Source organism: Caloenas nicobarica, chromosome 8, assembly GCF_036013445.1.
Source record: "Caloenas nicobarica isolate bCalNic1 chromosome 8, bCalNic1.hap1, whole genome shotgun sequence".
Taxonomy (NCBI): domain Eukaryota; kingdom Metazoa; phylum Chordata; class Aves; order Columbiformes; family Columbidae; genus Caloenas; species Caloenas nicobarica.
The window spans coordinates 27,409,370-27,436,951 of NC_088252.1; the positions used below are offsets into that span (position 1 = coordinate 27,409,370).

The window sequence follows — 27,582 nt, forward strand, 5'->3', positions numbered from 1 at the left end:
TCGTGTATCCAAAAGCCATGAGAATCCACTGTCTACATTTAACTTCAATCACGTGGTTTTTTCTTACTGATTTGATACTGAAGATTTCAAATGTATTTGAATGTTCAGGTAGTTCTTCAACTGCTAAATGCTTTTGAAAGAAATTTAGGAAAGCAGGTACACTACTTATTTTGTTAAGATTCTGAAATAGGATTATTTGACCTGTGCCCCTGTGACATTAAACTGTGATAGTCATCTGCGAGCACTTCTCAATTAGTGTGTATATATATATATATATATATATATGTATATGTATATATATACATATATATAAATTTTGCCCAGGCCTTGCCATTTCTATATTCAGGAACCACTGTCACTGCAGAATAAGCTGAATGCATCGCACTTCAGACCATCGCCCATTGCACCCACGTAACCAATTTAATTGTTTCTAAGTACCTTCACTTAATTTTTCTGTTGTCTAGATTTATGAATGACCAGGTACACTCTTAAGTGTGTTGTGACTAGATAACTTTTACCTAATGTACTTCAGGGACCGTGATATTTTTCATTTCTGCCCTACCTGATGGTTTTCCTTTTTGTATCCCTGCTTTTCAAGAATCAGACTTAAGAAATCTCATCTCTCCGGTTTGCTTATTCAAGTTGTAATAAAAAGTTAGTTCATTGGTGTTTCTTAAAGAATTATAACACTGCGGCTCTGTTTTTTACAATATATCTTTTCCAAACAGTACAAAAATATTAAGAATTCATTTCTCTTTTTTCTACAAGTGGTCTTATGCTTTAGAGAAGCCGAACACGGGCAGCATATTTAATATTGCTTGGTCTATTGATGGCACTCAACTGGCCGGAGCGTGTGGGAATGGCCATGTCATTTTTGCCCATGTCGTGGAACAACGCTGGGAGTGGAAAAACCTTGAAATAACGTTAATTAAGAGGAGAACCATGGAGGTAATGTACACAGTTCAGAGCTGTGCATTCTGATTATTAGCTTTCTAAGGTGCTTTTTAATACAAAATACGGATTTTTAATCTTCAGCAAAATGTTATCCCTTTTTTTTTCCCCATGTATATATGACCGAAGATGTTTTAAATCATATAATGACCAGAGTTAGCAAACGGTGTAAATAATTATCAGTTGTACCACCAGATGGACCAGAATTATGTAACGCAGAAGTACTTTATCCTCCAGAAAAATGCACAGCTCATTTGAGGAGCATGTGAAATGAGCTGTGGGAGGCCACGAGCAAGAGAGAATTTCAAGTGTAATGAAAATGTTTATGCAGAAAACAATACGAATTCAGTGGCCAAAACCAAAGCATCATATTCAATAATATTACAGGAATAAGTATCTATATATCAAAAGTAAATATATAAAAATATATTTAAAAATATATAAAATATATTTTTATATAAATATATATTTATATATAAATATATTAAAAGGTATATAAATATATAAAAATAATATTACTCTAGTGCTGTGATGAATGTTGCCATCTTAGGGCATTGCCGGATAAATTTGGTTGCTCATTATAGCTATAAAGAGTCATAATGTGCTTTTCTGCACTGCATATTGCGTTACAGCCTAGACTCAGATCTTCCAAAGCTACAGAACTTTGTCAGATATTGGGTAATCTACACCAGGTACCCGTGTGGTGCTTCCAGCGGCGCACGGAGCACCCGGCGTCGACCTCAGCAGAGCTGCCAAGTCCCGGTGCTGCTGGAAATGAAACAGGCCCCTACATGTGGTTTCTGGAGCTTAACTTCAGGATCCTTCTTTTGAAAACATCTTGGCCTAAATCCACATTTAGGTTACCAAATATCTGGGAGTTAATACAAAAATATGAATTTTTACCTTGTAATTTGTCCTCTGTGTTCCCAGACACTGACTCACAACGTTCACCCTCTGAACACTGGGATAATAGAAGATTTCCATTCTCACAAATTTTCCAAATTACACATTTGATATTGGACACCAGGCCAATATTTTCAATATCAAAGTCAAGTCCCTAAATTCCTAATTAGGCCCTTAAACGTTTTTTTGGTCTTGATTCTGTTAATGTTGAATATGTAATTGGGCAAAGTTGTAACAACAGAAATGCTGTATTACGGTTTGGTCCAGTGGGTGGGATAACATGAGTCAGTGTCTGGGAACACAGATGACAAATTAGCAGGTAAAAATTCATATTTCTTCTTTCATTCCCAGACATCGACTCGCAACAGATGGGCTCTGCGAATAATCTCTGGGGTGTTTGAATATGCAAACAATGGAGGAAGTATAGCTAACCCTGATTGAGGACTCATTTTTTATTTTATTATAGTGATTTTATTTTATTCGCGTTTATTTATGTAGGAAAATATTGCCGACAAAAAAGCCCTAGATGCATTCTTTGTTTTGAGTACTACAATAGCTTAGTTAATTATAGACATATCACTGCGCTAGACACAGCAATTAATATGTCTTTGGAAATGGTTTCTAGGCTTTCATAATAATTGAGTTCAGTCCTTGTTTTGCAATTGGTTGCGCAATGGAGGAAATCAAAGAGAAGTTACCACCCTCAGAATGGTGACATCTTAAAAAAAAAAAAAAAAGAAGGAAAAACCAAAACAAACCAAAAACCAAACCCTGAACAACACGTGTACACAGAGTTATAAAATACCTCCTTAGATTTCAGCTGCCTAAAATCTTTAAGCTCAAAAATCCATGTTGATTACAGGCAAACTGTGATTTTCTTGCAGCATTGTCATTTGAGCAAATTTTCACAGCAATGGCAAAGGCACAGCCTGCTCGCCAAGGCCGTCTCCTAAATTGCCCTTATTTCAGAGTGTGGGAGAGCTCTTTATCATCTAGACAACGCATCTTTATCCATATCTTGGATATTGCTGGATTATTTTGATGGGATCATGATGGGATTGGTGACATAATAAATTTTAAATGTTCAAATAATAAGCAACTGAACACCGAGTCTTAAACAGGGAACTTTCAGACATCCTTCATCTCAGACAATTTTATCAACCTCACGTATAATGTTGTGCTCATACCTTATGCATTCCAATTACTCATTATTTACTCCTTTTTTTAAGGAACTCCGTCCAGCTCTTCAGTAATTATTCATTGTTTATTCAGAATTTGCAGAACCTTTAGGTTCTCACTAGTGCTGCGAAAATGCCTGTTCCCACATAGATAATGTTCTTCTGCTAATGGCATCATAGTATCAGCATGTGCTTATAATAAGAAAGGATATGATATTTCACTAGTTAGTTTTCATTTCAGTTATTGTTGTTTTCTTCAATTTTCTTTTAATTAGGTGCACAATGTTATTAACGATGCGGTGGATTTGCTGGAATTCCGGGACAGGGTTATTAAGGCCTCTTTGAACTACGGGCATTTGGTTGTTTCAACTTCTCTTCAGTGTTACGTGTTTTCGTACGTAATACCAATTCGTGACGTTTTCTCAATTTTGTCTTATCAGTTTTAAGAGAGTAGCAGAAACTTTATTTGAAGTCCAGTGGTTAATTTTGTTTTTAACGAATTGAAATATTCCATGGAACCTAACATCATCTACAAGAAATGGTATTGGAGTATTATTGCCCTCCCCCTGACATCTTTTCTTTCGTTTTTTTGCTGGTGCCTTGACTGCCTGTTCATTTTCCTACAAAAATCTGGCGTTTTTATCGCGGAGAGGCAGCAGGAATTGGTGGCTGGATGCATCTGTATTTGTCCCAGTTCTGTGCCTCCATCTGGGGACTCCTTTTTTCTTTTTGGATGCTGCTTCTGGCACACCATTATTTTGGAATAGAATAGGAACGATTCAATCCCGCATCATGTTTTAAGAACATGATATTCTGTTTCATATGCTGAAATTTAAAGTTGACTCCGAAAGGCACCTTATCGGTTCATTGAGATGACTAATACCGAACAATAATTGCAGCCTGAAAGAGGGAACACAAGAGAGGGGCTCTGTCCCACCTCTGCATCACTGAGAAAGAGTCGAACCACAATGCAGGGATATTTAAATAATTTCTTTTATTTTTTTCAGTACAAAGAACTGGAACACACCGCTGATCTTTGACCTGAAGGAAGGAACAGTGAGTTTGATTCTCCAAGCAGAAAGGTAGTAGTTTACTTCTTGTAATGCTCGCTGTTAGACGTGAACGTGCATTACCTCAAACTTTGCTATTTAACATAAGCACACACTGAAATATTAGAAATAGGCAAAAATACAGAGTATTAGTAAGTAGCATGTAAAGGCCCAGCTCGTGTATTTGCCATAGATCTGGTATGGTGGTAATGAATCTTTTCATATATTACATATATATGTTTATACTCTTATTTATGGAAGAAAGTAGATCTTCTGACATTACACTAACATCTGGGGTTTTTTGATGTTTTATGTTGCTCTTTTGAACTGGAGTATATTTTGTATCAATTAGCTTTGGTCTCCAATTTTTATTAAATACATTGCCAGGTATGCCAAATAAAAAGAAATAGTTTCATTTTTCTTACGTATTTGTATTTATATTTGCAAGAAATTACTATTTTTTTTGCTGCCAGTGATTTGTAAAATGTACAATAGCTGAGAGCCTAACAACTCGCTTTCTGCTTATGGATGCGTTTTGTGTCTATGAACTATAGATTACTTACCAAACACTTATTGTCGTGTGGAACTATTTATGTGCTGTATAAAATTTTGCAACGTGTTCCTGCAAGTAAGTTATTTTTCACCGAAGCCGTGCATTGGAATAGGTGGTGATCGGTTCACTAGAAGTGTCTTCTCTTTGCTCTATGCTATGATCTAGTCATATCGAAGGACACGATACAGGTATTGTAATAGTATTTCAAAGCCAGCCGTAAAGGTAGTGAGGGGGGGTCGGTTGCTTCTCCCAGGTAACAAGTGATGGAATGAGGGGAAACAGCCTCAAGTTGTGCCACGGGAGGTTAAAATTGCATATTTGGAAAAATTTATTCACAAAAAGGGCTGTTGGGCATTGGAACAGGCTGCCCAGGGCAGTGCTGGAGTCACCATCCCTGGAGGGTTGAACAGACGGAGATGAGGTTCTCAGGGACAGGGGTAGTGATGAGGTGGGGGGAGTGGTTGGACTCGATGAGCTTGAGGGGCTTTTCCAACCCAAATAATTCTCTGATTCGAGCTGTTTCTCACATGCACGCACACAGCGATGTCTCGTGGGGTGATGGGGGCGTACCATCTGCAGCTGTATGCTTCGTCATCGGCGGTTGTAAGATTTAAATCTTATAATACCTATAACATTTAAAATCATAGTGATTCCAGATAATAAATATTTTTCATGGAAAAAAGGTAACATCCACATTACAACTGAAATCTTTCAGAGTATCAACTTTGAAATGTAAGGCTTAGAAATGATATAGTTTAACTGCAAACAGTTGCAGGATATTAGGCAATTACCTTCCAACTGTTGAAACTGTCATTGTGCTTTTCTATGTTATTTAGTGATTGACTTTTTTTTTTTTTTTTTTAGGCATTTTCTTCTTGTAGATGGTGGAGGACTTTATTTATATTCATATGAAGGAAGATTAATTTCCTCTCCAAAATTTCCAGGAATGAGAACAGATGTTTTAAATGCCCAGACAGTATCTCTGAGTAATGACACTCTAGCGGTAAAAGACAAAGCTGATGAAAAGGGTAAGTTCTCTGTTCTAATAGTTCCACATTTACTAATAATTCATTAGGAGGTTTTCAACATCTTCTCATTTAACTTTACTTAGCATAGTTATGGTTAAAAAGAAAGCATAAAGCATAAACAATTTATCCATGATATAAATTAAAGATAATATTTGTTATAAAAATGAATTAAAATGGTGGGTCTTGCATAACTTTGATTAATAAAAGAGAATGAGAGATGTCTCTTAACTTCCAGCTGTATGTAATGCATCAGAGAACCATGGAACATTTGCAATAAATACTTGAATAGTAGAGTTTTAGTCTCTGACGTGATTTTCTAAAGAAGTCCCTCAGCAACGTTTTTCTGCTTGACTGCTGCTCATAGAAGCTACCAGTACATTAACTGTGATTAATTGTAGTTCTGAGATGTTCTTTGGTTTAGGGTTTTTTGGGGTTTGTATCATTACAGCATGTAAATTTTATATGCAGCTGATATGACCACAGTTTTCAGGCTGTGATGTCGTGTGTCAGTGGTGTGTTCCTGAAGATTTTGATGCTCTTGAATTTTGTGTTGTGGCATCAGAAGTCCTATAATTCTGAAGCACAACATAGCCAAATGAGCTTCAGGTAAATTTTTGCAGTAATGAATGGTACAGGAATATCTTTTTGTCAGTCAGCTTTTTTATTTCCTTCTGTTCTGTGGTGCAAATGTGTAAATTTCAGTTTTAAGTGTCACTTGCACTGCTGGAAAACTTCTATGGTTCCAACTGACATCAACTCCATCTGTTATCTATAACTCTCTCCATTACCCTAGATGTAATGATCAGATTTGAAACATTTTCAGAATTTTAAAATTATTTGTCTTGCAGCAAAGAAGAATCGTATTTTTCTTCTTTTTTCCCACAGAAAAAGAAAAGTTTCAGTATGAAGTACAAAAGACAAAAGAAGATCCTGATTATTACAGACAGGGAGTTAGTCCTTTAGTACTGATTGCGTGGTAGTTTTCTCAGCATGTAACCCACAGCTTAAATTCACTCGATCACTGGAAAAAACCCTTGTAATAATCCTTTAAAATATCCCTCCCCAAGCAAAAGAAAAATTAGGTGAGATTTTTCTCCCTTCCTTGTTACAAAGAAATTTTGCAACTCTGTACAACTTACATGTATAGGGGGTTTTTTTGTACATCCTTATCTTTTATGTGAAAACAAATACTTTAATTATTACACAGCTGTATCAGAGATACAGAGATCCCACCAGTAGTGCTAAAGAACCTTATATAATATGCCAGCACATGGGAAAACACGTTCCTGGCACAGGGAACCGCGGCTTATCCAGACCTGTTTGTTCTTCTCCACTCATCCCAGCAGAAGCGTTTTTTTTCCTTTGCCTTATTTTGAGGACAGGTCTGTTTTTCATAATACACTGCTGTATAGAAATACAAAATATAGAAATATCTAAGTTTGGTTTGCTACAGGAAGCCGTTTACACGTCGTGTTCAAAGTAAGAGAATGCCCTTTGTTTCTATTTTTAATTTATACATATAGAAAAGATATATTTTAGGTTCTAAATGATCGTAAAGCTATGTGGAGTTTTTCCAGATGGGGGGGAAAAAAAAAAACAAACAAACAAACAAAACCCCCTCGAAGTTATTTTCTGAAATACCTTAATAAGCATTGTACTTTACATTGTTCATCACTGAAAAGTTAACCAATTTTTCTTATCCGTTAGGTCCAGTGGTTTTCTTGAAAACTTCCTTAATCTCACTTCTTATATCTGGTATAGTAGCAGTGAAATTGGCCTGTATAGCTAAATCAACATCCGTTTCATGCCGGGAGCCATGCATAAAAGTGAGAAAAATAGCACTTCTCAGGAGCAACTCATTTTCTTGTGCATATTTAGCCAGCTGCCAAGAGCAACACTTGTGCAAAACCCTTTCTTTCCCTCCTCTGCAAACTCAACCGATGCTTTCTGAACACCTGCTTTTACATTTTGGGTTTGTTGGTTTATTTTTTTTAAACCTGCCTGTTTAACCATTGACCTCAAACCAACATCCTGTGTCCTGGAGAAAAAATGCGCAGCAGGATTAACATGTTAACATCACCATCTTTTGGAACCAACATGTATGTTCATTTTATATTCTATACTTACAGGTAACGCGTAGGTGGGATGTGTCCTTGAACACCTGAAATGTTTGTGTCATGTCTGTGTTTTCCATGAACAAACGTGGAATCGTGGGCTTTAAATTCCAGCTGGTGTTTCTTATAATGTTACTTTTTTCTCTAGGTTTGAATACTCAACCCACATCTGTCTGAATTCGTGTGTATATTCACAGCCTATATATAAAGTGTGTTTGCGTAGGTGGATGTATGTGCATCACACACACGTGTTTATACAGAGATAGAAAGAAAGAGAAACTCTATTTTTAGGCAGGTTGCAAATCTGAGTCTTCACTGGATATCCTGGAAATACAGATGATGTAGGTGGAGGTTTTTTGGAGGGTGGTTTTTTTTGTCTCTTTTTTTTTTTGAGGGTGAAACAGGGAGAAAATGGAATAGATGGACTTTTGGTAAAGATTGCAAGAATTATATATAAAATTTAAGTATATCTGGATAAACCAGATACTTTTTGAGGAAGCCAGTTGTTAATATATTATCGTCAACTGTATCATCACAGCAAGCAGAAATCCTAAACTGTCCTGGAAGAAAATGTGCCTAGGGACCACCGTATGAAAAATTCAAACTAGAGCAGATTATTAACAAGATAGAGAATGCTTCTGAAGGCTGTTTTACCCCATAGTTCGAAGGACAGCTTTCTATATATCCGATACTAATTACTTTAGGAAAATGTATCAGTCAATTGTGTCACTTTCTATAAACTTTCATATTCATCAAAATTGTGAGTTAAGATTGAGTAAATCTTATCAGGTAGCCCTAGTCATATTATCTTTTTTCAGGATGCAGGGTACGAACTTTTATTGGGTAGAACTCAGTGTCAGTTCTGCAAATAACCATTTGAGCTGGGATGTGGAGTAAAACATCAGTTTTCTCAATTCCGTATCAGTCCGTAATATCATGGTTCAATGGCTCTGAAAATAACATATTTGAGAATTTTCACCCATCGCTCCGATTGCAAAATGAGACTATTCTGAAGCTCAGCAGACTAAGACAGTTACATTTTCCCAACTGCAAGAGTCTTCTTTGACCAGAGTGTGAAAGTCACTGGTGAATCTGGCACGCAGTAATAAGTATCCACTTGTAGTTAAATTATTCTCTGAAAATTAATGGAGCTGCTTGGAAAGTCTGTGAAGAACTGTTGCTTTTAACTAATAAACTATGTACTTTTTTTTTACTTCAGTTATCTACATATTTGAAGCTTTATCTGGAAAGCCACTGGGTGATGGAAAGCCTCTAACCCATAAGGTAACCTGAAGGATATGTCTCTTTTTTTATTATACTCTGAAATTAAGAATCAGTAATGGATTTCTTCAATAATGGGTCTAATAACCTATTAAATGATTTACAATCTTAATAGAAAGGAGCTCGACAACTCTAGGTGACTCTTAAAATCAGATTCTTTATGCATAAAGTGTCTTCACAATCCAGTGTTTCAAGAATTTTGTGCCTTGTTTTTAGGAAAGCCTTCATTTGTGTGAATATCACATGCTTTCTATGATATGAATCTCCAAAATAAAAATCAGATACTTTCTTTTTCCTTTTCAGACAGAAATTGTGGAGATCGCTTTGGACCAGAAGGGACTTACAATTGAAAGGAAAATAGCTTTTATTGATAAGAACAGAGATCTCTATATTACTTCAGTTAAACGGTTTGGAAAAGAACAGAAGATTGTCAAAATAGGTAAGAAAAACTGAAAATAATGTTTAACTACATGCTAGCAGGCAAATAGATTTTTCTCTAGTACAAGAGACAAAGTTTTGCTTTTTAATTAATAGTGAAATTCGACTTGAAAAAAAGAGTAGAAAATGTGGCTTTCGTAAAATAGTGGTAGAAATAATTTTAGTACATTTTATCTAAATTCTGATAATTTTAATATCAGTTACATGTAAAGCAGTCATTAACATTTAAGCGCTTGTTATTGCATTCCAGAGTAAGCAGCTAAGAGGATATTAGAGAAGAATTTATTCCTCAGAATTAGTCAGTACAGAATCTTTCAGACATTTTTTCGCAAAGGCCAGCTCTTGAGTTCATAATATTTTAATTAAAACTTTAAATGCTGTAGACAGGTGCATGATCTGGTAAGTATGAAGGTGCAGTCTGACCGTTGTTTCAGTTTTGATCTCCGGTCTCGAAACTAAAGTCCAAAAACCATGAATCTGAAAAGAATTTTATTTCAGAAAGAGAGAACTGAATTTGGCTGAGAGTCTCTAAGGTGTTAGCTTACAAACTAGGGGCTTAAAACCAGTCCTTACTAAGAATGACTAATAATTACCCTTTTCCTACAGTTTTGAGAAGTGTGGCTTTATTTTGAAGTTTCCCGTGGAAACACATCTTATTCTGTTGTCTTTAAATTAAGGCACAATGGTTCAAACTTTGGCTTGGAATGACACGTCGAACATTCTTTGTGGGATTCAAGACGCCCGTTTCACAGTCTGGTACTACCCCAACACCGTCTATGTAGACAAAGATCTTTTGCCAAAAACTCTGTATGAAAAAGATGCAAGGTAATATATCCTTTTTGATCAAAATAGTATTATTATGTATTTTAACTGGTTTACTCATTCCTTAAAGAATTATGTTAATTTTGGGAGTTGAAGTAGAAGCCAGGGTTGCAACTCTTAAAATTCTTTTCATGTTACTACTTCTTGATTAGGAAATGAGGAAAATGTAAGTTGAAATGACAATGTGCAGCTAAACAGTAGAGTAGCATCTTGATTTAAAAGCAAAATTTTAATCATATCTCTTGAAATACTGCCTTAGTTTTTCATGAAAAAACCAGCCAAACAAAAAAGATCTGTTGGAAATTAAAAGTATTGAGATATTAGGTCACAGATAATGATTTCTAGCTCAACATGTTTACTTTATGTGTTGACTTCAGCCTGTATACTTTGCAATACGAAATTCCTCATAAAGAAAACCCGAATTCATTATTTCATTCTAAGAGTTATGGGAGCCCAAACGTTTTTCACTGAAAAATGTATTTGACATTTTTTGCACAAATACCCAGTTTGCATTTGCTTTACAGTCAGTAGATGTGCATAACTATAATTTTATTTTTAGAGAATGTTACAACTACCTGTTGGATATAACTGTTGAATAACCAGGTGCTTAGATTTGCATATGCTCTGAAAATGAAGTATAATCACATTGTAATTTTGAAACGAAGATTTCTTTAAATTCCTAACGTTCTTTTCAGTAAGAAATAAGTTAATGTTAATTTACCTTTCTTTCTCTGCCCAGTGAATTTAGCAAAAATCCCCAGATTGTACATTTTGTAGGAAATCAAATAACAATTAGAAGAGCAGATGGTTCACTCGTTCACCTTAATATTTCACCTTATCCTGCGATTCTTCACGAATATGTTAGTAGTTCTAAATGGGAAGATGCTGTCAGGTTGTGTCGCTTTGTCAAGGTAAATGCCAATTATCAGGAATCCTTAGATATAATTTCACTGTAATATTTATATTTTCGAGTATTACTTTAATAATGATAATTGCCTATCAGATGTTGCATCTCATTTCCATTCTTCTGCTTTGTTGCTGGTTATTTTGGGGCTGGTCCAGAAAAAATACACATTTTTTTCATACTTACATAATGTACATAGCTTCATAATTGTCAAGATACATAATAAAAACAGGTGCATTTAAAATTATGTTTTTCCTATCTGAACTAGAGTTTTCAGATGTGGTAGCCTAAACTACAGTAACTAGTATGTTTTAATAGTAAATCTTCAAAAAAGGAAAATATCAAAATGTCAAGATTTTCCTAAATATTCTTGAGTTAGTGGAGTTTCCTTAAGGTTGTGTTTAAAAAAATCAAATCAAATCAAATCATGAAAATAGAAAACAAAGGGTGTAATGTTATTATTATTACTACTAAGTTTTTCTAATTCTTAATTCTAAACATACAATGTACTGAAAATATCACAAAGGAGACAGAACTTCTGAAGCTCTTATTTACTTTTCAGCATGTTCATAGTCCATTTTACAGTCAAGTAATTTTTTTCCTTTCATTGGCAGCATGTTTATGATAAATGTACAATTATTATTATTGTCAGCATTGTGGTTCCAGTACGGTTATTTGTGAAGCCAGGTTTTTAAAATAAGATTTTTAACCACAACCAGGGCTGTGGTGTCCAGCATAGTTCCACAAGCAGTGACAGGGACACCGGTGACATTGTCATTGATACTATGGCAGGAGCTCGTTACTGGCCGAAATGCTGAAAACTAATGATTCATTCAGCCACACAGTCTCAGTTGATCACAACATCAACATTTTTATAATGGAGTTCTGAGAAATAATTAAGTACAACAAGGCCACGAATGGTATAGACTATTTTCAGGACTTGTATACTTCCTTTGAGAAGTCATTTTTAGCATGTTAATAAGTGTTTGGAGTTTTAGGAGTTGATTTTTTTTTTTTTTTCGTTTCAGGATCAAACGCTGTGGGCATGTTTAGCTGCCATGGCTGTTGCCAACAAGGATATGGCTACAGCAGAAATCGCCTACGCGTCCATTGGCGAGGTACGAAAATTGAGCTAGCTATTTCCAGTTAAATTGCCAGAAAACTGATTTTATGAATTAATTTCCATTATTAAACTACTGTCCATCTCGTTTACAGATTGACAAAGTTCAGTATATCAATTCCATTAAAGATCTTCCATCGAAAGAGTCGAGGATGGCTCATATCCTGCTGTTCAGTGGGAACACCCAAGAAGCTGAAACCCTCCTGCTTCAAACAGGCCTCATTTATCAAGCGATTCAAGTCAACATTAATCTTTACAATTGGGACAGGTAGTATTTCTTCAAACACAATATGTTCATAGCAGTTCTATCGAGGTAACCTGTAAATTATTTAAATCAGTTGTTTCATTGCATACTGAGATGACTAATTTCCTATCTGGAATTGCCCTGAGCTGTAAAAAGATGAGGTAAATCACATCCTGACAATAACCAAAAATGGGGTTTTTTAGAAGATACAAGTATTCTGTGGTAAAAGTCCAAAGCATGCTTGGAAGCATTTTTAAATAACATTTTGCTTTTTCATCATCGTTAACACAGAAAAGTCCTTAGCGATACCTCAAACTCTAAGTGACCCTCAAAGAATTAAGGCTGTTTCGAAACGTCTTGTTGCTAAAAATAGATAAGTGGCTATTCAGACTCCCAGCATGTGTAGGTGGATAAAATATGAATTAGGCCTGAGAAAACAAAGTAGGAATTTCTCCTTTAAACAAAACCCCACGTTTTCTAACAGGATCTTCTGAGGCCGTTTACTACTAATTTCTCTCTGCTATTATATTCATATCACTGTGGGCAAAAAGCCGATTTTCCCCCACATATCTGTGGGTTTTTATTACGTTGCCTAATATGTATAATCTAAAAACTGTGTATATCAAACATAAGTATTCCTTATGCCATTGAGAATAAAACAGATATGAGAGTAATCAATTATATTAATACTACTCCAATGACTAATCTTTCCCACCTATAGAATATTCGTAAATGCTGTGTAGCAAACACCATAAATGTGTATTTATGACACTATTCAGAAGCGATTCCTGACTACGGTAGTTAAAAATTATTACTTTTGCTCCTTTGTGTTGAGAATACGAAACTCTAACCATTCTATCTTATGTCCTTGAAATAAAGACTCCTATTGTCAAACTCCAGTGATGTGATGAGGTTGTCAACAGAAATAATGGTTGGATATTTTTCATCGCATGCATCATAAAGCAGACAGTCTTCTTCGCTGGCTACTTTTAACCTGCTGTGACTGGTACTAATATAAACCTGCTTGGCACTACAGATTAGGAATCTTTGCCTGCAGCCCAAACGCTTTTCAGCGTATCATTTTGCAAAACCATGGTGATTGTAGTTGTGCCAGAGCATTTATATAGCCTGACAAGCCCATTTCTGTTTTATTCCAGGGCCCTAGAACTAGCAGTAAAGCACAAGACACATGTTGACACAGTCCTGGCTTATCGACAAAAGTTCCTAGAGGACTTTGGTAAAAAAGAAACGAACAAAAGATTTTTGCAATATGCAGAAGGTGTAAGTATTTCTCAGAATTATTCCTACAGCTGTAGGTCAGGCTGCTTTTGTAGCCAGTTTGGGAGGGTGGGGGGGGAAAGTCGCTCTTACATTTTCATTCTTTGGCCCAAATGTGGACAAAAATATTAAGATTTTGTATCTGAGTACAAGTTCATAGCTTAATGTGTGGCTACTTGGCTAGTGGTAGTTGTGTATGTGTTTTATTTGAAGGCACAGATACAGAATATATAAATATTCAGTATCTGGCAAGGAGTTTACAAATGAAGGCACAGTTGTTTTCTATAAACAGGGAGCCAGACCTTAGTATGGTTGAATGGGTACCTCTTAAATGTCTTCAACATCTTCATGTAATTTTATGGATAGCAACAGTAACAAGCTTCGAAGGTATCCAGATTGTATTGAGTGAACTATGAACCATTCTGATAAACAGCTAAATACACAATTTCATCAAACCTCTGGAAACTTTCTCCATCATCAAGAGGTCATTTCAATTTATTAGCATTTCACAAAACCTAAAAGCTGAGGACAGATCTTACAGTTTATAAGCTAAGAGTATCTTTGATTCCACATTTCCTTTGTGAGCAGCACTCACACGTGCACCTTCGACAGCAATTTCATTGAGCAGCTCTCACGCCCTTCCTGCTCTTCCCCTCACTGCTCCTAAGAATTCTGAGGCTGAAACTGTAAAACAAGACATATGCTTGGACTGTGTCAGATCCTTTCATCTGCTGTAGCTGATGGATCAAGAAATCCAGGCAGTTAGCTCAGATCCTTTAATTGGAAAGTGCCCATTACACTTTCAATAAAGATCATTCTAATGTAAGTCATTAGCTTTTAGCACTTTTAATGATGCTTCATTTCCTAAACAAGAATAAAAATCTGCGCAATATCCAGCCCCCAATGAACTATTCTGTAGTACTTTACCTAGAAAATATAGAAAAATAACAAAACAAGATTCCAAGCACTTGTATCATGCAGCAGTTTTGGCTGCTATGCTGGAAGTGTCTCCTACATACTTTAAATCCATTATTGAGCAAAAATCATGATGCTTCTGGAAGAGACTTTTTAGATAATGCTGTCTTGTCTTTAAATCATCAAGAAAGCCGTAGCTTCTGGAAGGGTTCCCATGCGGTGACACCTGGTCAGCGAGCAGAGTGACGTGCGTGGAGCCTGTTTCACTTCACACTCAGTCTTGAAACTTCAGTCTCGGACTGCAGATGGTTCCTGATTACTTCAGAAGTTCCTTTTCCACGTCCATGTTCTGGAGGTCTTGTCTGCTGGATCTGAAACTAAGAGGGAACCTACTTAATGAAGTGGATTTTAAGCTCTTGGCTATGGTAGTAACTAAATTCTTAATGCAGCTTGTTAGACTCATATAGCAAGTTAGAAGGAAACGTTAAGGGCATCGAAGGGAAAAGCAAGATTTTGTGTTGCTATTCCTTCTCGGAAAAAAAAAAGTCTCACTTTCCTTCTCGGCACCTAAATGTCCTTCAGGCTTACGTGGGAAGTTCTTCTGTCTTTTCTGTACTGCAGCTGAGAGCACTGATCTGCAATCAGATACGGAATCTAAACAACGTGCTTCATTGTTACATCTCACCTCTTTATCTAGAAGGTATTACAAACGTAATGTGTATGCTGAGAACCCGTCTCTTGGCAGGTACGAGGTGTCACTGGCAAGGGCTGGTGGCTTCGCTGGCGAGGAGCTCTCGGGGCTGGGTGGCAGAACTAGCCCTGTCCGTGGGATGTTTCGCATCTGCGCGACATCTGTTCAAGCAAACACATTCTTTCGTAGAGCTCCATAAAGATTTCAGTCATCAGATCCAAAGCACCTGGACTCCGTAAATGCATCTCGAATTGTGGGATTAACCTTTTCACGTGAGAATGTGGGTATTGCAGTTACATCTCCCCTCCTAGAGAATCTTCCTTGTTATTTCGTGACTTAGTTAACAGAGTAGCAGCTACTCTGAAAATTCCCTGTGCAGCAGTTCAGATTTTTTTTCCATCTCATCTTTGACAGTCTTAATTCTCTAGCAGTGAAACTGAACTTCGCAATTATATTTTTGCCCAGCTTTTGGATATGTTTTGTAGTCATCAAGTCCAGCATGATCCATTCTTTCTTGTCAAGCATTTTTGAAAGAAAGACCACTATTTTACCCCACTGTACTGTGAATATTGTACTGTACTATTGTCTGAAGTTTCTCTGAAATAGAATACAGCCAGAAGATGATGTTTCTCTGCAGATGGAGAAATGCCAAGATCAAGCTAAAACATTTATTGATGCAGAAGACAAATTTCAGGCAGAAATCTGATTTCTGTTATATCAGATAACCAGTGTAATATGCTATCAGTTTACTCGGTGGACTTTAGGTGCAGTCAAAAGACATCACTGTGTGTATTATTGACATAATATATTCTCCGTAATAGGACACAGATGTCATTACATTTAAATTAGATGCAAGTTGATCGAAGTTATTTTCCTGTTTTAATGTTGGGGTTTTTTGCCAGTTCTTTTGTTAGAACTCAGTTGTGCCTTCATACATTCCATTAGCGTAAGTTGTCGCTTATACATGGAGAATTATATAATAACTGATATGGCCGCTTTGTAATTGTAACTTCAAATTGTCCTGTTATTGAATAGCTATCTCTGTATAATGTTAGTTGACCTCTGTATATTTGCTTTTCTGTTCTTACAGCTGGAAGTTGATTGGAATAAAATCAAAGCCAAAATAGAGATGGAAATTGCCAAAGAAAGAGAACGAGCAGCAGCCAGTCCCTCTGTGAGAGCCAGTGTGACTGTGCAGCAATAACTGTCCTTTGGTCACCTGAAGAAGTGCTTCTGGAATATTTTGTACTGGTATATTTTGATAAACATAAATAAATAGATAAAAAAAACGCAGCAAACATCTTGCAGAGAACAGGAGTGGGACTTGGTGTAGTTCTTGTTAATTGTTGGATGACAGGCAGAATTATTTATTTACTACAATCTCATTTTGAGCTGGGTTTAAGTCATGATGCCCTAGCTCCGGTGAGCAGCTACAGTGTAATCCATAAGAAATGTATGAGGAAAAAAGGGAAATTAACTGTCTGCTAGTGGCTTTTAAACTTTTGCCATTAAAATTATTTAACTTTGGTTGCCTCTAATTAAATAATCGTTTCCCTGTTTAAGCACGTAGTTAAGTAGTTTGGTTATTTCTGCAACCTCAGGGACCTCTGAAAAGACTCACTTAAATTGGCCAAAAACAAACTTAGTAAACTGTAAGTGTTGAAAATGTAAAAAGGAGCTTGCACTTATAAAGGACAAAATAATCTTTCCCTCACATTACAGTAATACATATTTCTGCTCCTACATATGCACTAGCAAGTTGTTCAATAGATGATTTCAGATTACTTCAGCAACTCAGGTTTGTCACTGTAGCAAATTATTTAGCAATGAAGGGTATTTTCTGAGATAATGTCAATTGTTTAAAATACTCTGGAATGCGCTTTGAATGTTGTTTGAAATAACCAAAAGTGTTGTTGGTTCATTTTGTAGCATCTAACGCATAAAATTGACAATGGTATTCAAAGCTTCCTTAATGTTAAAATATCATATTTATTTAAAATAGGGAGGATCTTTCAACGTATTTTTTTTCTGCCCAAAACACTTGATTCGAAAATATTGTTTTTACATTTGTGATATTTCATCAAGACACATTTTTCTTTGTTTTACATATGGACATGTCTGCATACGTTAGATGTAGCCCTTTGCGTTATAAATATGCGAGCAGGTTATTCATAACTGACATTGTATATAATATGTATCTTTCAAATGTTACCATCAAAATGTTAAATATCTTTATATCTGGAAACTTTCTTCTGATTTATAAATTGTTATATGACACTTTTTTGCATAGTTCCTGAATTTTTTAATAAAAACAAATAAAAGAGGGAGGGTTTAATGTGTCTAATAGATGATGCATTAGGTGACCTCCATTGATTTACCAGACTGCTAAATAAAACAAGAATTTTGATGTAGCTCGGCGATGGACTGACGTGGCAAAGCGAACACCTTCACCTTCCATCGACTTGCAGAAAGCACTTAACTACTTCCAGAACCAACCTCAAAATATCCTTAATGGCAAGTGTTTAATGTTAAATTGATGAAGCCTGGCGTGGATTTGTCATGCGACATAAGCAGTTTTTGAAGACCCATCTAGTGGTGATATAAAGTTCAGGGCTTCAACTCAGTTTTGCTCTTTTATTCTTGGGCCAGATGGAAATCCAGCAGATGCAGCAAATTCAGCTGCTTAAAAATGCCCGGTGCAAGAATCAACCATTGCAAAGGTCAGAGAAAACAAGAACTTCTAAGAGAAATTACTGATGGGTGCCCACAGTGATTGCAATGAAGAGCAGAGAAAAGAGCGTTTTAGGAGCATGCTCCTGGATTTGGCAAAAAATAATTGGAAATACTGCTTTAATCTTGCTTTATACCACATTTTAACTGTCATTTGGGCTCCAATTATTCCAGGTAATGCGAATAGTTAAAGAAACCTTCATTTTTACCTCTAGCTTAATTTTTTGATGGTTTGCGTATTTTTAACAGTTCAGTAAAAAAGAAAAAAATACTTTTTTGCGTTCTAGTATTTAAGGCAATGAGACTTTGAGATCTGTGCTTGTCTGCCAGGTTTGATTCTCTTTGTGGCCTCTCTCTCTTTCGCTTTTTCCGTCTGCAGATGGGAATAATGTATTTAGCCATGTTGCAGGGCTGGATTTTGAATTCTAGGATAATGTTCCTAATGCACTCGGACAGCGGAAGGGCTGGCGAATTATCACTTTACAGGTTTTCAAACCCCAAACCAATAAACATTAATAAACGTCGTGGCACTGGATGAAGATGGCTGGTGCTGTTATTCCCTTATGGAAGGGATGTTTGTTGAGTTATGATGCTTCTGGCTCCAAATGAAGCAAAACAGGGACCAAAAAGTTGGCGTTACGCTGACAGAGCGAGCCTTAGGAACGGCACATGCCCCAAAGCTGTGAAATACGCTGATTTTTCGAGCAGTAAAGTAATTTGAGAGCTGTGTAATACTGCCCTGGTACCAGCCTCGATGTGATTTTTTTGGGCATATCTGGTAAATCTGCCTGATAAGTAGTGTAAACCCAATGGGTTTGGTTTGGGGCGCTTGACTGATATGATAAATTCCTTTACAGTTTAACTGTTAAGAAAAAATTAACTGGGAATTATCATCATTTCTAGAATAGAAAGCATCATTTTGGCAAGACATTAATTTCATATTTTGGCAGAATGTTGCCCTTCCTGCAGCTACAGGCTCTTCAAGACTAATTCATCAGCTTCATCATGACAAGCAGCATCTGAATATGTCATTAAAGATTCTCCTGCATAATCTGTGCCACCTTCAGGGCTAAAAACTACTGAAAACCTAATGCTCGTTTGCCAGGGACTGGTATCTGCTGCTTCTTTTCCTACTTTAAACCTTTAATAAAATGTCGAGGTATGGAAAAAATGCTTGGAAATCAGTCTCATCAGCCTGGTGATGGAGAAGAAAAGCATGCGCGTGATGATGGAGAACACTGACACCGCTTCTTGAAAATGTAAATAAACTTAGTTTTGAGCTTTCACCAGGCGATTGGAGCATGCAAGCCTTGGACAAATAAACCATTGCACGTGAGCACTCTTTCAGGAATTCTGGTTTTTTGGGTAGCCACATCTGCAGCGAATGGTCAGCGAAGAACTCGGTTGTTCAGCGGTTTTTCCAAAGCTCTTATGACTCAGCCTACTTCCATTCAAGGTTTTCCATAGAAATTAACCAATCTGCATGTTCGTTTCTGCTCAAAACAGAACATATAGAGTTCTGTGTAAATGCAAAGTAAGTGGTAGGATTTTAACCCTATTTCGATTATTGGCTGGTTTGTGTTGATGACTGTGGGGATTAGCTCAGCATTTGTGTCTTGCTTATGTGTAGAAATAGGAATTTGCAATAAAAAACCCCAAGGCCAACTGTTATTTAATTTGCTTAGAAAACTGAATGCTGAGGGGATGTAAATGATGAAAATCACTACGGAAATCACTATGGAAATCACTACAGAAATCCTGCTTGGTGAGCAGAAGAGAGCTGAAAAGAGACAAATGTCACTGACGTTACAGCTGGGTGCCCTGGGAAGCCAATTTGACTCATTCAAGTTAAATTGTTTTCAGTTGCCTGATTCACTGCAGAATAGTCAAAGCTATAAATAGCGAGTAACGCAAAAGCTAGAAGCTTTCTAAAACAAATGTAATTCTTGGTGATATCATTAAAAATAGGGGAAACAGGGAAAAGGGCAAGTTATTATTGGGATTTATATTTCAGGATGGATATTCAACATAAAAATTTGGGGACTTCCATTTCTTTATTTTTGTGAGATCAGCCATATCCCTTGTCACGTTTATTCAGCATCTCCAAAATCAGCTGACGTTTCATGACACTGTAAATACTGTTGTGTTATAATAGTTGATCTGAAAAAATATGTATATAGATATGATTTGAATTGCACTGGCTATAACGTTCCATCTGTGGAATATGCAGATGATTGTGCACTGAGCTTTATGTTAATATAAAGAGCACAGCAATTATCTGTTCAGTAATTATCACTATTGTCTGGCTGTCGTCTTCTCCTGGGACCATCTCTTTACCTTCCCATAAAATTTGACATACTAACGTGTCCTCTGCACTGACATTTTCCTCCGTAGGGTATAAGGAAAAGCTGGGGAACATAAAAGTTTTTTGTGGATTAATTGTATGAAAGAATCCATATTTCCAAAGTATATTCTTATTGATCCATTTCAGTCAAATGTTGCCTCGCGCTATGAAATTTCAAATACGGAAATGTAAACTATATGTTTGTTTTAATTCAGGTGCCTCCACCCTACCGTAAATGTTTCTAATGAGAACTAAGTGCTTCATATGAAAATGGGATGGTCTGAGCTCTTCAGGGGAACAGAGGGACACGTTCTTTCTCTGCACAGAGCGAGGCAATATGCCTCAACTCTGAGATGAACGCATGTACAAGGAATAGCATGTTTAATTACTTCTGTGTCTTTCGTGAAGGGTCCGTAAGAAAGCTTTTCTTTACATAGAGAAATAACTACGGTAGTTGGAATCCTGCGGTTTGGAAACATTTTAATCTCTTTTCTAAATAAGTATTCAGGTTTTCTTGGATATCAAACAGATACGCCTCCAAAGAAGGCACAGGAGAGGGCTGCTGTCTACATCTCCATACACTGTAAAGATCCTCAGTTCCACCTCAAGTGAAGCTAGAAAAAAAACCATTATGAGGTCTTTGGGCACAACCCTGTTCCCATCATGGTCACACAGGCCCACCCTTATATTTGCCTTTTAAAAGTAATACTGTCAGTCGGCTGGCTTTTGAAATTTAGAATTGCGCGAATTGAAACAGAAAATTTTCTTGGCCCTGCTGGCGCTTCCCAAAGCGCTACCTCGGGATTTAGAGGCACTGAATAAATGGGGCTCGCGCGGAATAAACTGCCCTGGGCAGGAGTTTCCAAACTTCCCCCAGGGCCTGGGCTTGGCGACTTCAGTCGTACAGCATTATCCTTCATTTTGTATTGCTATTGAAGATACAGAATTACCCTTTTATGTAGCTTATTTTATTCAACAACACTGATTTTTAAAAAGGTCCTCATATCGCTCCCCTTGTTGCACACAAAGCTGCTTGTGCCTCAGCACCGGGCAGGGGGGGACAGCAGCACCCCCAAATTCTGAAAAACTCCGGATCAGTGGACTTTGTACACACGTGTGAGTCAGCACTGGAAATCGGTATTTCAGTATTTTGGCTGAAAAATATCAAGTAAATTCTAAAGGAATTGATCTTCCCTCTCCAATGCTGCTGTTCCTTCAATGGACATTTTGCAGGAGTGGAGGTTTTATCACCGCTCCTGGTTGGGATGGAGAAAGGAAAAGCCAGGCTGGGTTCCTCGGGGTTTTCCCTGGTTTTTAGGGAGGCTCAGTATTATTCCCAGTGCCATAATCGGTCTTCGCACCAGGGCTCATGTTATCATAACCCAAGAAGCTCCAGGTGAGAAAATGCAGCAGGATCGGGTCTGGGTTACAACCATCTCAGGCTCTGCTCTTCCTCCTCCTCCTCCTCCTCCAGCCATCCCTGTCCCCTGCAGCATATAAAAAAGGCCCAATCTCAGTTCCAGTAAAAATAAGATTGCTGCTTCAACTAGACATGAAGATTTTATGCAGCATCTTGGCACACCTTTCTGTCTTAGCGTTTTTAGGTGTGATGTAGAAATATTTAGAAGCCACAGCAAGAAAGATTTCAAAATTCAGCTGCCCATATCGATACCTACATCCATATCTGTATTTGACGTATATCCAAAGCCCTGGTTCTGCACTTAAAATCATCTACCGACCTTGCCTGCGAGGGGAGGACGAGCATCTCACACTCAATCTTGTTGGGAGCCCCTTAGCTGGGACCCACAGACTGAGGTAACTGGGTTTTTGGGGGATTTATGGGCAGGAATCCCGGCAGTGCCCAGCACCGAGGCCTGGCATGACCTGTGCTGGGTCGGGCCATTCATTTCCCTTAGAGCTAAAGTGATCCCAGGTCACCTCAATAAAATAAAAAGCACGGTACCAGAAGGCGCTAAGATTTTATTAGCAAGCTTTGGAGGTTGTTCTCCTCCATTTGCCTTGCTGACAAAGGTAAGGTCACGTACAACCGCGGCATGATGCTGAAGGGACAGGTCTGATCCTGCTTTCCCCCACACTTGGGGGTGCGGGAGGAGCCGGGATTGCTCCGTCAGGACAACTTTGTGCAGTCGTGTCCACGCAGACCCTGCGCACGGTCTCCTGCTGCTTCCACAGACGGGCGAACCGGGTGCTCCTGAGCATGTGCTCAGGCGAGGGGAGCCGGGGCTGCTGCACCAAACCGCAACCTGCTCTTTCTGTCACCCTGTGAAGACCATGTCATTGTACTGGAGGTGATGTCATTGTATCAGAGGTGATGTCATCATATCGGAGGCCATGTCCCCAAGTCGGCTTCCTCCTGGATGACTTATTCCTCTTCGTGACCAGGCCCTGTTGGGGCTCGGGGGCTGAGCAGCTCTCTCTGGCCACCACGCTGCCCAGGCTGTGTCCCCTGGGGGGGTGAGCAGGAGCTCCCCAGGCTGCAGGTCCCTTTGGGGACTGTGGCGTGTCCCTCTGGGGAGCCCTGGTATTCTGTCCCACTGGGAACACCAGCACCTGCTTCCCAGGCGCAGCGGCACGTCCCTCCATGGGCCCCGGCAAGCCCGTCCCTCCTGGGAACCCTGCACGTCCCTTCGGCAGAGTCCCGTGTCCAACAAGCCATCCCGCTCTGGGCGCTGCTGGACAACCTTCCCAGGGGACAGCATCTCCCTCGGGGTCCGCGATGTCCCTCCAGGGACCCCCGGTGTGTCCCCGCCAGAGACCTCCGCGCCTGGCACCGCATCCCCCGTGGGGACCGCTGCCCGTCCCTTGGGGAGGTCCGGGATCCCCGTCCGGCGGCGACCGCTGTGTCCCCCGCGCTGTCCCCCCGCCGCCCCGTCCGCGGGTGCGCAGCGGGGCGGGGGCTCAGCCCCAGCCCCCCCCGTCCCCCTGCCCGTCCCCGGGCGGGTGGCGGGGGCCGCGCTGCGCCTCCTCGTAGCTGGGCAGGTGCTTCACCTCCTCGTAGCGCGGCAGCGGCGGCAGCTCCAGCCCCGCTCCCGGCTCCGCGGCGGGACCCCCGGGCTCCCGCGGCGCGTCCGGCGGGGCGGCGGGGCCGGGGCCGGGCGGGGGGCGGCGGAGGGCGGGCGGGGGGCGGCGGCGGGGCGGGGGGCAGGCGCGGCGGTGCAGAACGCAGCCGGCGGCCACCAGCGCCAGCAGGACGAGCAGCGCCGCCAGCCTCCGCGCCAGCCACCGCGCCTGCGGAAGCCAAGGGCGCCCGGCCCCGATCCCGACTCCGATCTCGGCCCCGGCCCCGGCCCCAACCCCGAGCCCGGTGCCGGCCCCCCCGCAGCCATCCCGGCCGCACGGCGCGGGTCCCCGCCCGCCCGCCATCCTCCGCGCCCCGCGCAACTCGCCCCCGGGCCCGGCGCGCACCTTCCGCGGAGCCGGCGGCGCTCCCCGAGGCCGCGGGTGCGGGCCGAACCCCGCGCCCCTCCCGCCGGCAGCGCCGCGTTTTATCCGCGCCGGGCTGGGTTTTATCCCTCTTGAAAAATTGATGGGGCCATTTGGCAGCGGTTCACGGGCTAATGGGGCGGCGGCGGTGGGGAACGGGGCACCGGGCCAGGCTCGGCCTCTGCGCCGGGGCAGCGTGGGGCTGGGCAGCCCCACACCCCAACCCGGCCTCTCCCAGCCGGGTCACTCGTGGGGTGTCCCTGCCAGCCGAGCTTTGTGCTAAAAGTGCCCCAAAAGTTACCATTGAGTCGAAACGTTCCTTCCCCTGAGTGGGGACAGGAGCCCTGACCAGGGATCATCTGTACGCGGGATGAGTGGTACCCAAGGATGCAGGGATGAGCAATACCTGAGGATGTGGGGATGAACCTGAGGATGTGGGAATGAGGATGAGTGGTACCCAAGGATGCAGGGATGACCGGTACACAAGGATGCAGGGATGAGTGGTACCAGAGGATGTGGAGATGAAATGGAGGATGTGGGGATAAGCGGTACCCAAGGACACAGGGATGAGTGGTACCCAAGGATGAAGGGATAAACAGTACCCGAGGACACAGGGATGAATGGTACCCAAGGGTGTGGCGATGAGTGGTACCCAAGGACATGAGGGTAAGTGACACCTGAGCCCTGAGTGACCCGTGCAAGGGGAAATGCAAGGTGCAGAGCCTGCCACTGCCTGTGCCACTTAAAAAGGACAAGTGCAGTGTCGGAGCAGGCAGCAACACCAGGCTCCCCGGCACCTCTGCAAGGCACAGCTGAGGGTGAGCTCTTCATTCTTCCTTTCTGTTGGTTTTGATTCCTGTCATTAAGGTTTCACAGCTTTTTGCCTGTTGGCGAGGCCAAGGGAGTCCCCGTGTCACCCAGCAGTGACCATTGCCTGCAATTCTGGTGAACAAATCTATCACTTTATTCAGTCCCCACAACTGCAGACCCTCAGCTGCATTGTTTGCTGATTACCCTCGGTTCAGTTGCAAAACTCTTCAGGCAACCAGGAGGGGAGAGAGAGGTCTAATCTAGTAATGGAAAAACTTACTAAGACGAAACACGGCAAAAAATGACCAGTACTTTTCTGCTTGGTTTCCTTTTAGGTGATCATGCCAAATCTGATAAACAGCAGCTAAACCACCTACATGACCATCACATGTAATGTGTTTGTTTCCTTTGTCCTGTTTATTCGACCTGCGATGATTTCATTGCTAATATCTGTAAGCAACATCCCTACATTTGGGTAATTCATGCTTATCATCTCTGTTACAGATTTTGTGGCACTCAGGAACAAAGAGGGGAAGAAAAGGTTCTCAGCAGCAATACAGCTTTGCGCAGAGTTTGCCTAAAAATAATCTGAAAGGAAGGAGGAGATCAATGATGCTGGGCTTCCAGCGAACGCCGAGAAACCACGGCCTCTTTCCGTTATCATCAGGGCTTTATTCTGCATACGTTTCTTCACTTTCTGGGCATTTTTCCCTGCAGAAGGGCCCTGGAATGGGGAGAAAGAGCTCCAGGCATGGAGCCAAGGCAGGAGGGTGGCAGCAGGGGGCACAGTCCCGGCCTCCGCTGCTTTAGGAGCGGGTGGCCGCGGGGACCCTGTCCCTGTGCCCTGGGGACACGTCCCAGCCCACAGCTGGCAGGATTGGCTCTGGCAGCAGCTCGCGGCCGTGCTTGGGGCTGCATTCACTCCAGACTCTTGACAATAACCCATGTGAGTTTTTTAAGGCACATACGACGGTGAATAAACAGTAGGGTGCCCGGCGAAGCCTACATATCCATTAATAAAGCGCTGCGTTTTAACAACATTTCTGATAAGCTGTAACTCCGCAATCAGAGCGCTATGAAATATTAAAGTCTGTTGATAGCTCATTAAAGCGGACGTTTTGGCCATCCAGCGTGCGCTGCAGGCCGGGCTCAGCCTGGAGAAGTGACTGAGTGACTCTGCACCCGTCAGATGGAGAAAACTGTGGCTGGAGGGAACACGGTGCTGCAATAGCAAGAAGAAATAAGAATTAAAATCCTGGTACGTAGCTATGCTCACTCCAGCCGCCCCAGCTCCCGCAGCCCCATGCCCAGCTTGGGAAAATGAAGAAATAGCAGCCCCGAGGGGAGCCAGGGGACTCGTCCCTGCTGGCGCGGCAGCTGCGCGGGGACACCTGGGGCAGCCACGGGTAGAGATGCTGCTGGGTTTTGGGGATGTGGGATGGTGCTGGTTGGGCCCTTGGGAACGTATGGGGAGTGATTTCTGCCTGGTTGTGGGTTCCTGTGTGGGTTTGGGTGGCAGGCAGGGCTAATTGGTTCCATCAGGAGTAACTGGTGTCACAGATGTGAGTAATGAAGCCGTAGGCAGCTGCAGCTGCTGGTGGGGGTGTGGATAGGTGATTTTTGGAAGTGTGGTGGTCAGCATGGTGTGAGGACTGCTCATCAGCTCCCTGGGGTGGGAATGGGTGAGGGAAGGAGCAGGGGGGCTGCAGGGACCACTGAGCTGGCCTGGCCTGACCTGGGAGGCGGCAGCACTGGGATGTAGAATCATTTTGGTTGGAGGAGAACCTTAAGATCATGGAGTCCAACCCTAACCCAGCCCTGGCACTGCCCCATGTCCCTGAGAACCTCATCTCCGTCCGTCCAACCCCTCCAGGGATGGCGACTCCACCACTGCCCTGGGCAGCCTGTTCCAATGCACTGAAGCAGCCAGGAGAGTCCGGGGTTCAAACTTCATAGTTTGCCTTGTAATCCTCTTAAACAAACCTAAAACCAGTTAATTACATCTATATTAACGCTCAAATTCAACAGTTTGAACTTTCATACTCATCCATAGCACCGAAAGCTTCTGGCAAATCAATGCCGTCGGCTACTAAGTGTGGCAAGTGTCCCTGTGCACTGGAGCTGTCCTGGCGTTCTCCAAGACATTTCTTCAGGTTAGATCAAAACTTATTTGCCTTTTTTTCCAGGCGATTGACTCTTTGAATCTTATGCATCATCCTGCAAGTGTTTTTGACAGGGATGGGAGTGCAATGGTAAACCAAAGCATTGCTTCTATTATATTAGCAGCAGCATCACTTGTAGGTAGTTCAAGATGCTTTCCATATCGCCATGACCTTTCTCACTGATGAAACAGAAAAGAAATTGTGGGTGAGAAGACCCAGATGTTCATCAGAATTAGTCTTGAAAATCATCAGGATGCTGTAACGTAAATTATTTTAATTACACATCCACAAATGCCTCTATCACTGAACCGTTTGAAACCGTGGCTGCTTTAGATCTCATAAAACAATTAAGACCCTGGTTTCTGCACTTGGGAGCGAGACCTGCAGACCAGGCACAGGCACCACAGCGTCTCTGCAGCTCCTCGTCCCACAACCCGCACCAGGGTCCTCCCATCCCCATCCCTCTGCCACCAGCAGCCATGGCCGGGATGCAGCTGCAAGGGCTCATCTGGAGCTGGGAAGGGTTGTGGCCAGGGGAAAAACCCCACTGACAATAGCGGAAAAAGAGAAACAGTTTTCTGGGAAACTACCTGAAAACGGGGAGCCAAAAAGCCAGCGCATGC

The 27,582-nt window shown here is 41.1% G+C and overlaps 1 protein-coding gene across 2 annotated transcripts in view; it reads left to right on the forward strand.

Moving 5' to 3' along the window:
- The window catches only part of IFT80 (intraflagellar transport 80), a 46,558-nt gene extending 28,811 nt beyond the window's left edge, over positions 1 to 17,747 (forward strand). For both annotated transcript variants that reach the window (XM_065640013.1, XM_065640012.1), the window contains exons 7-18: positions 769 to 948; positions 3,308 to 3,426; positions 4,040 to 4,114; positions 5,499 to 5,662; positions 8,996 to 9,060; positions 9,361 to 9,496; positions 10,173 to 10,320; positions 11,057 to 11,228; positions 12,250 to 12,339; positions 12,437 to 12,609; positions 13,743 to 13,866; positions 16,560 to 17,747. In XM_065640013.1, coding sequence (XP_065496085.1) covers positions 769 to 948; positions 3,308 to 3,426; positions 4,040 to 4,114; positions 5,499 to 5,662; positions 8,996 to 9,060; positions 9,361 to 9,496; positions 10,173 to 10,320; positions 11,057 to 11,228; positions 12,250 to 12,339; positions 12,437 to 12,609; positions 13,743 to 13,866; positions 16,560 to 16,673 — 1,560 coding nt within the window. In that variant the 3' untranslated portion in view covers positions 16,674 to 17,747. The remainder of the gene's footprint in view (positions 1 to 768; positions 949 to 3,307; positions 3,427 to 4,039; positions 4,115 to 5,498; positions 5,663 to 8,995; positions 9,061 to 9,360; positions 9,497 to 10,172; positions 10,321 to 11,056; positions 11,229 to 12,249; positions 12,340 to 12,436; positions 12,610 to 13,742; positions 13,867 to 16,559) is intronic.
- The last annotated feature ends 9,835 nt before the right edge of the window (positions 17,748 to 27,582 follow it).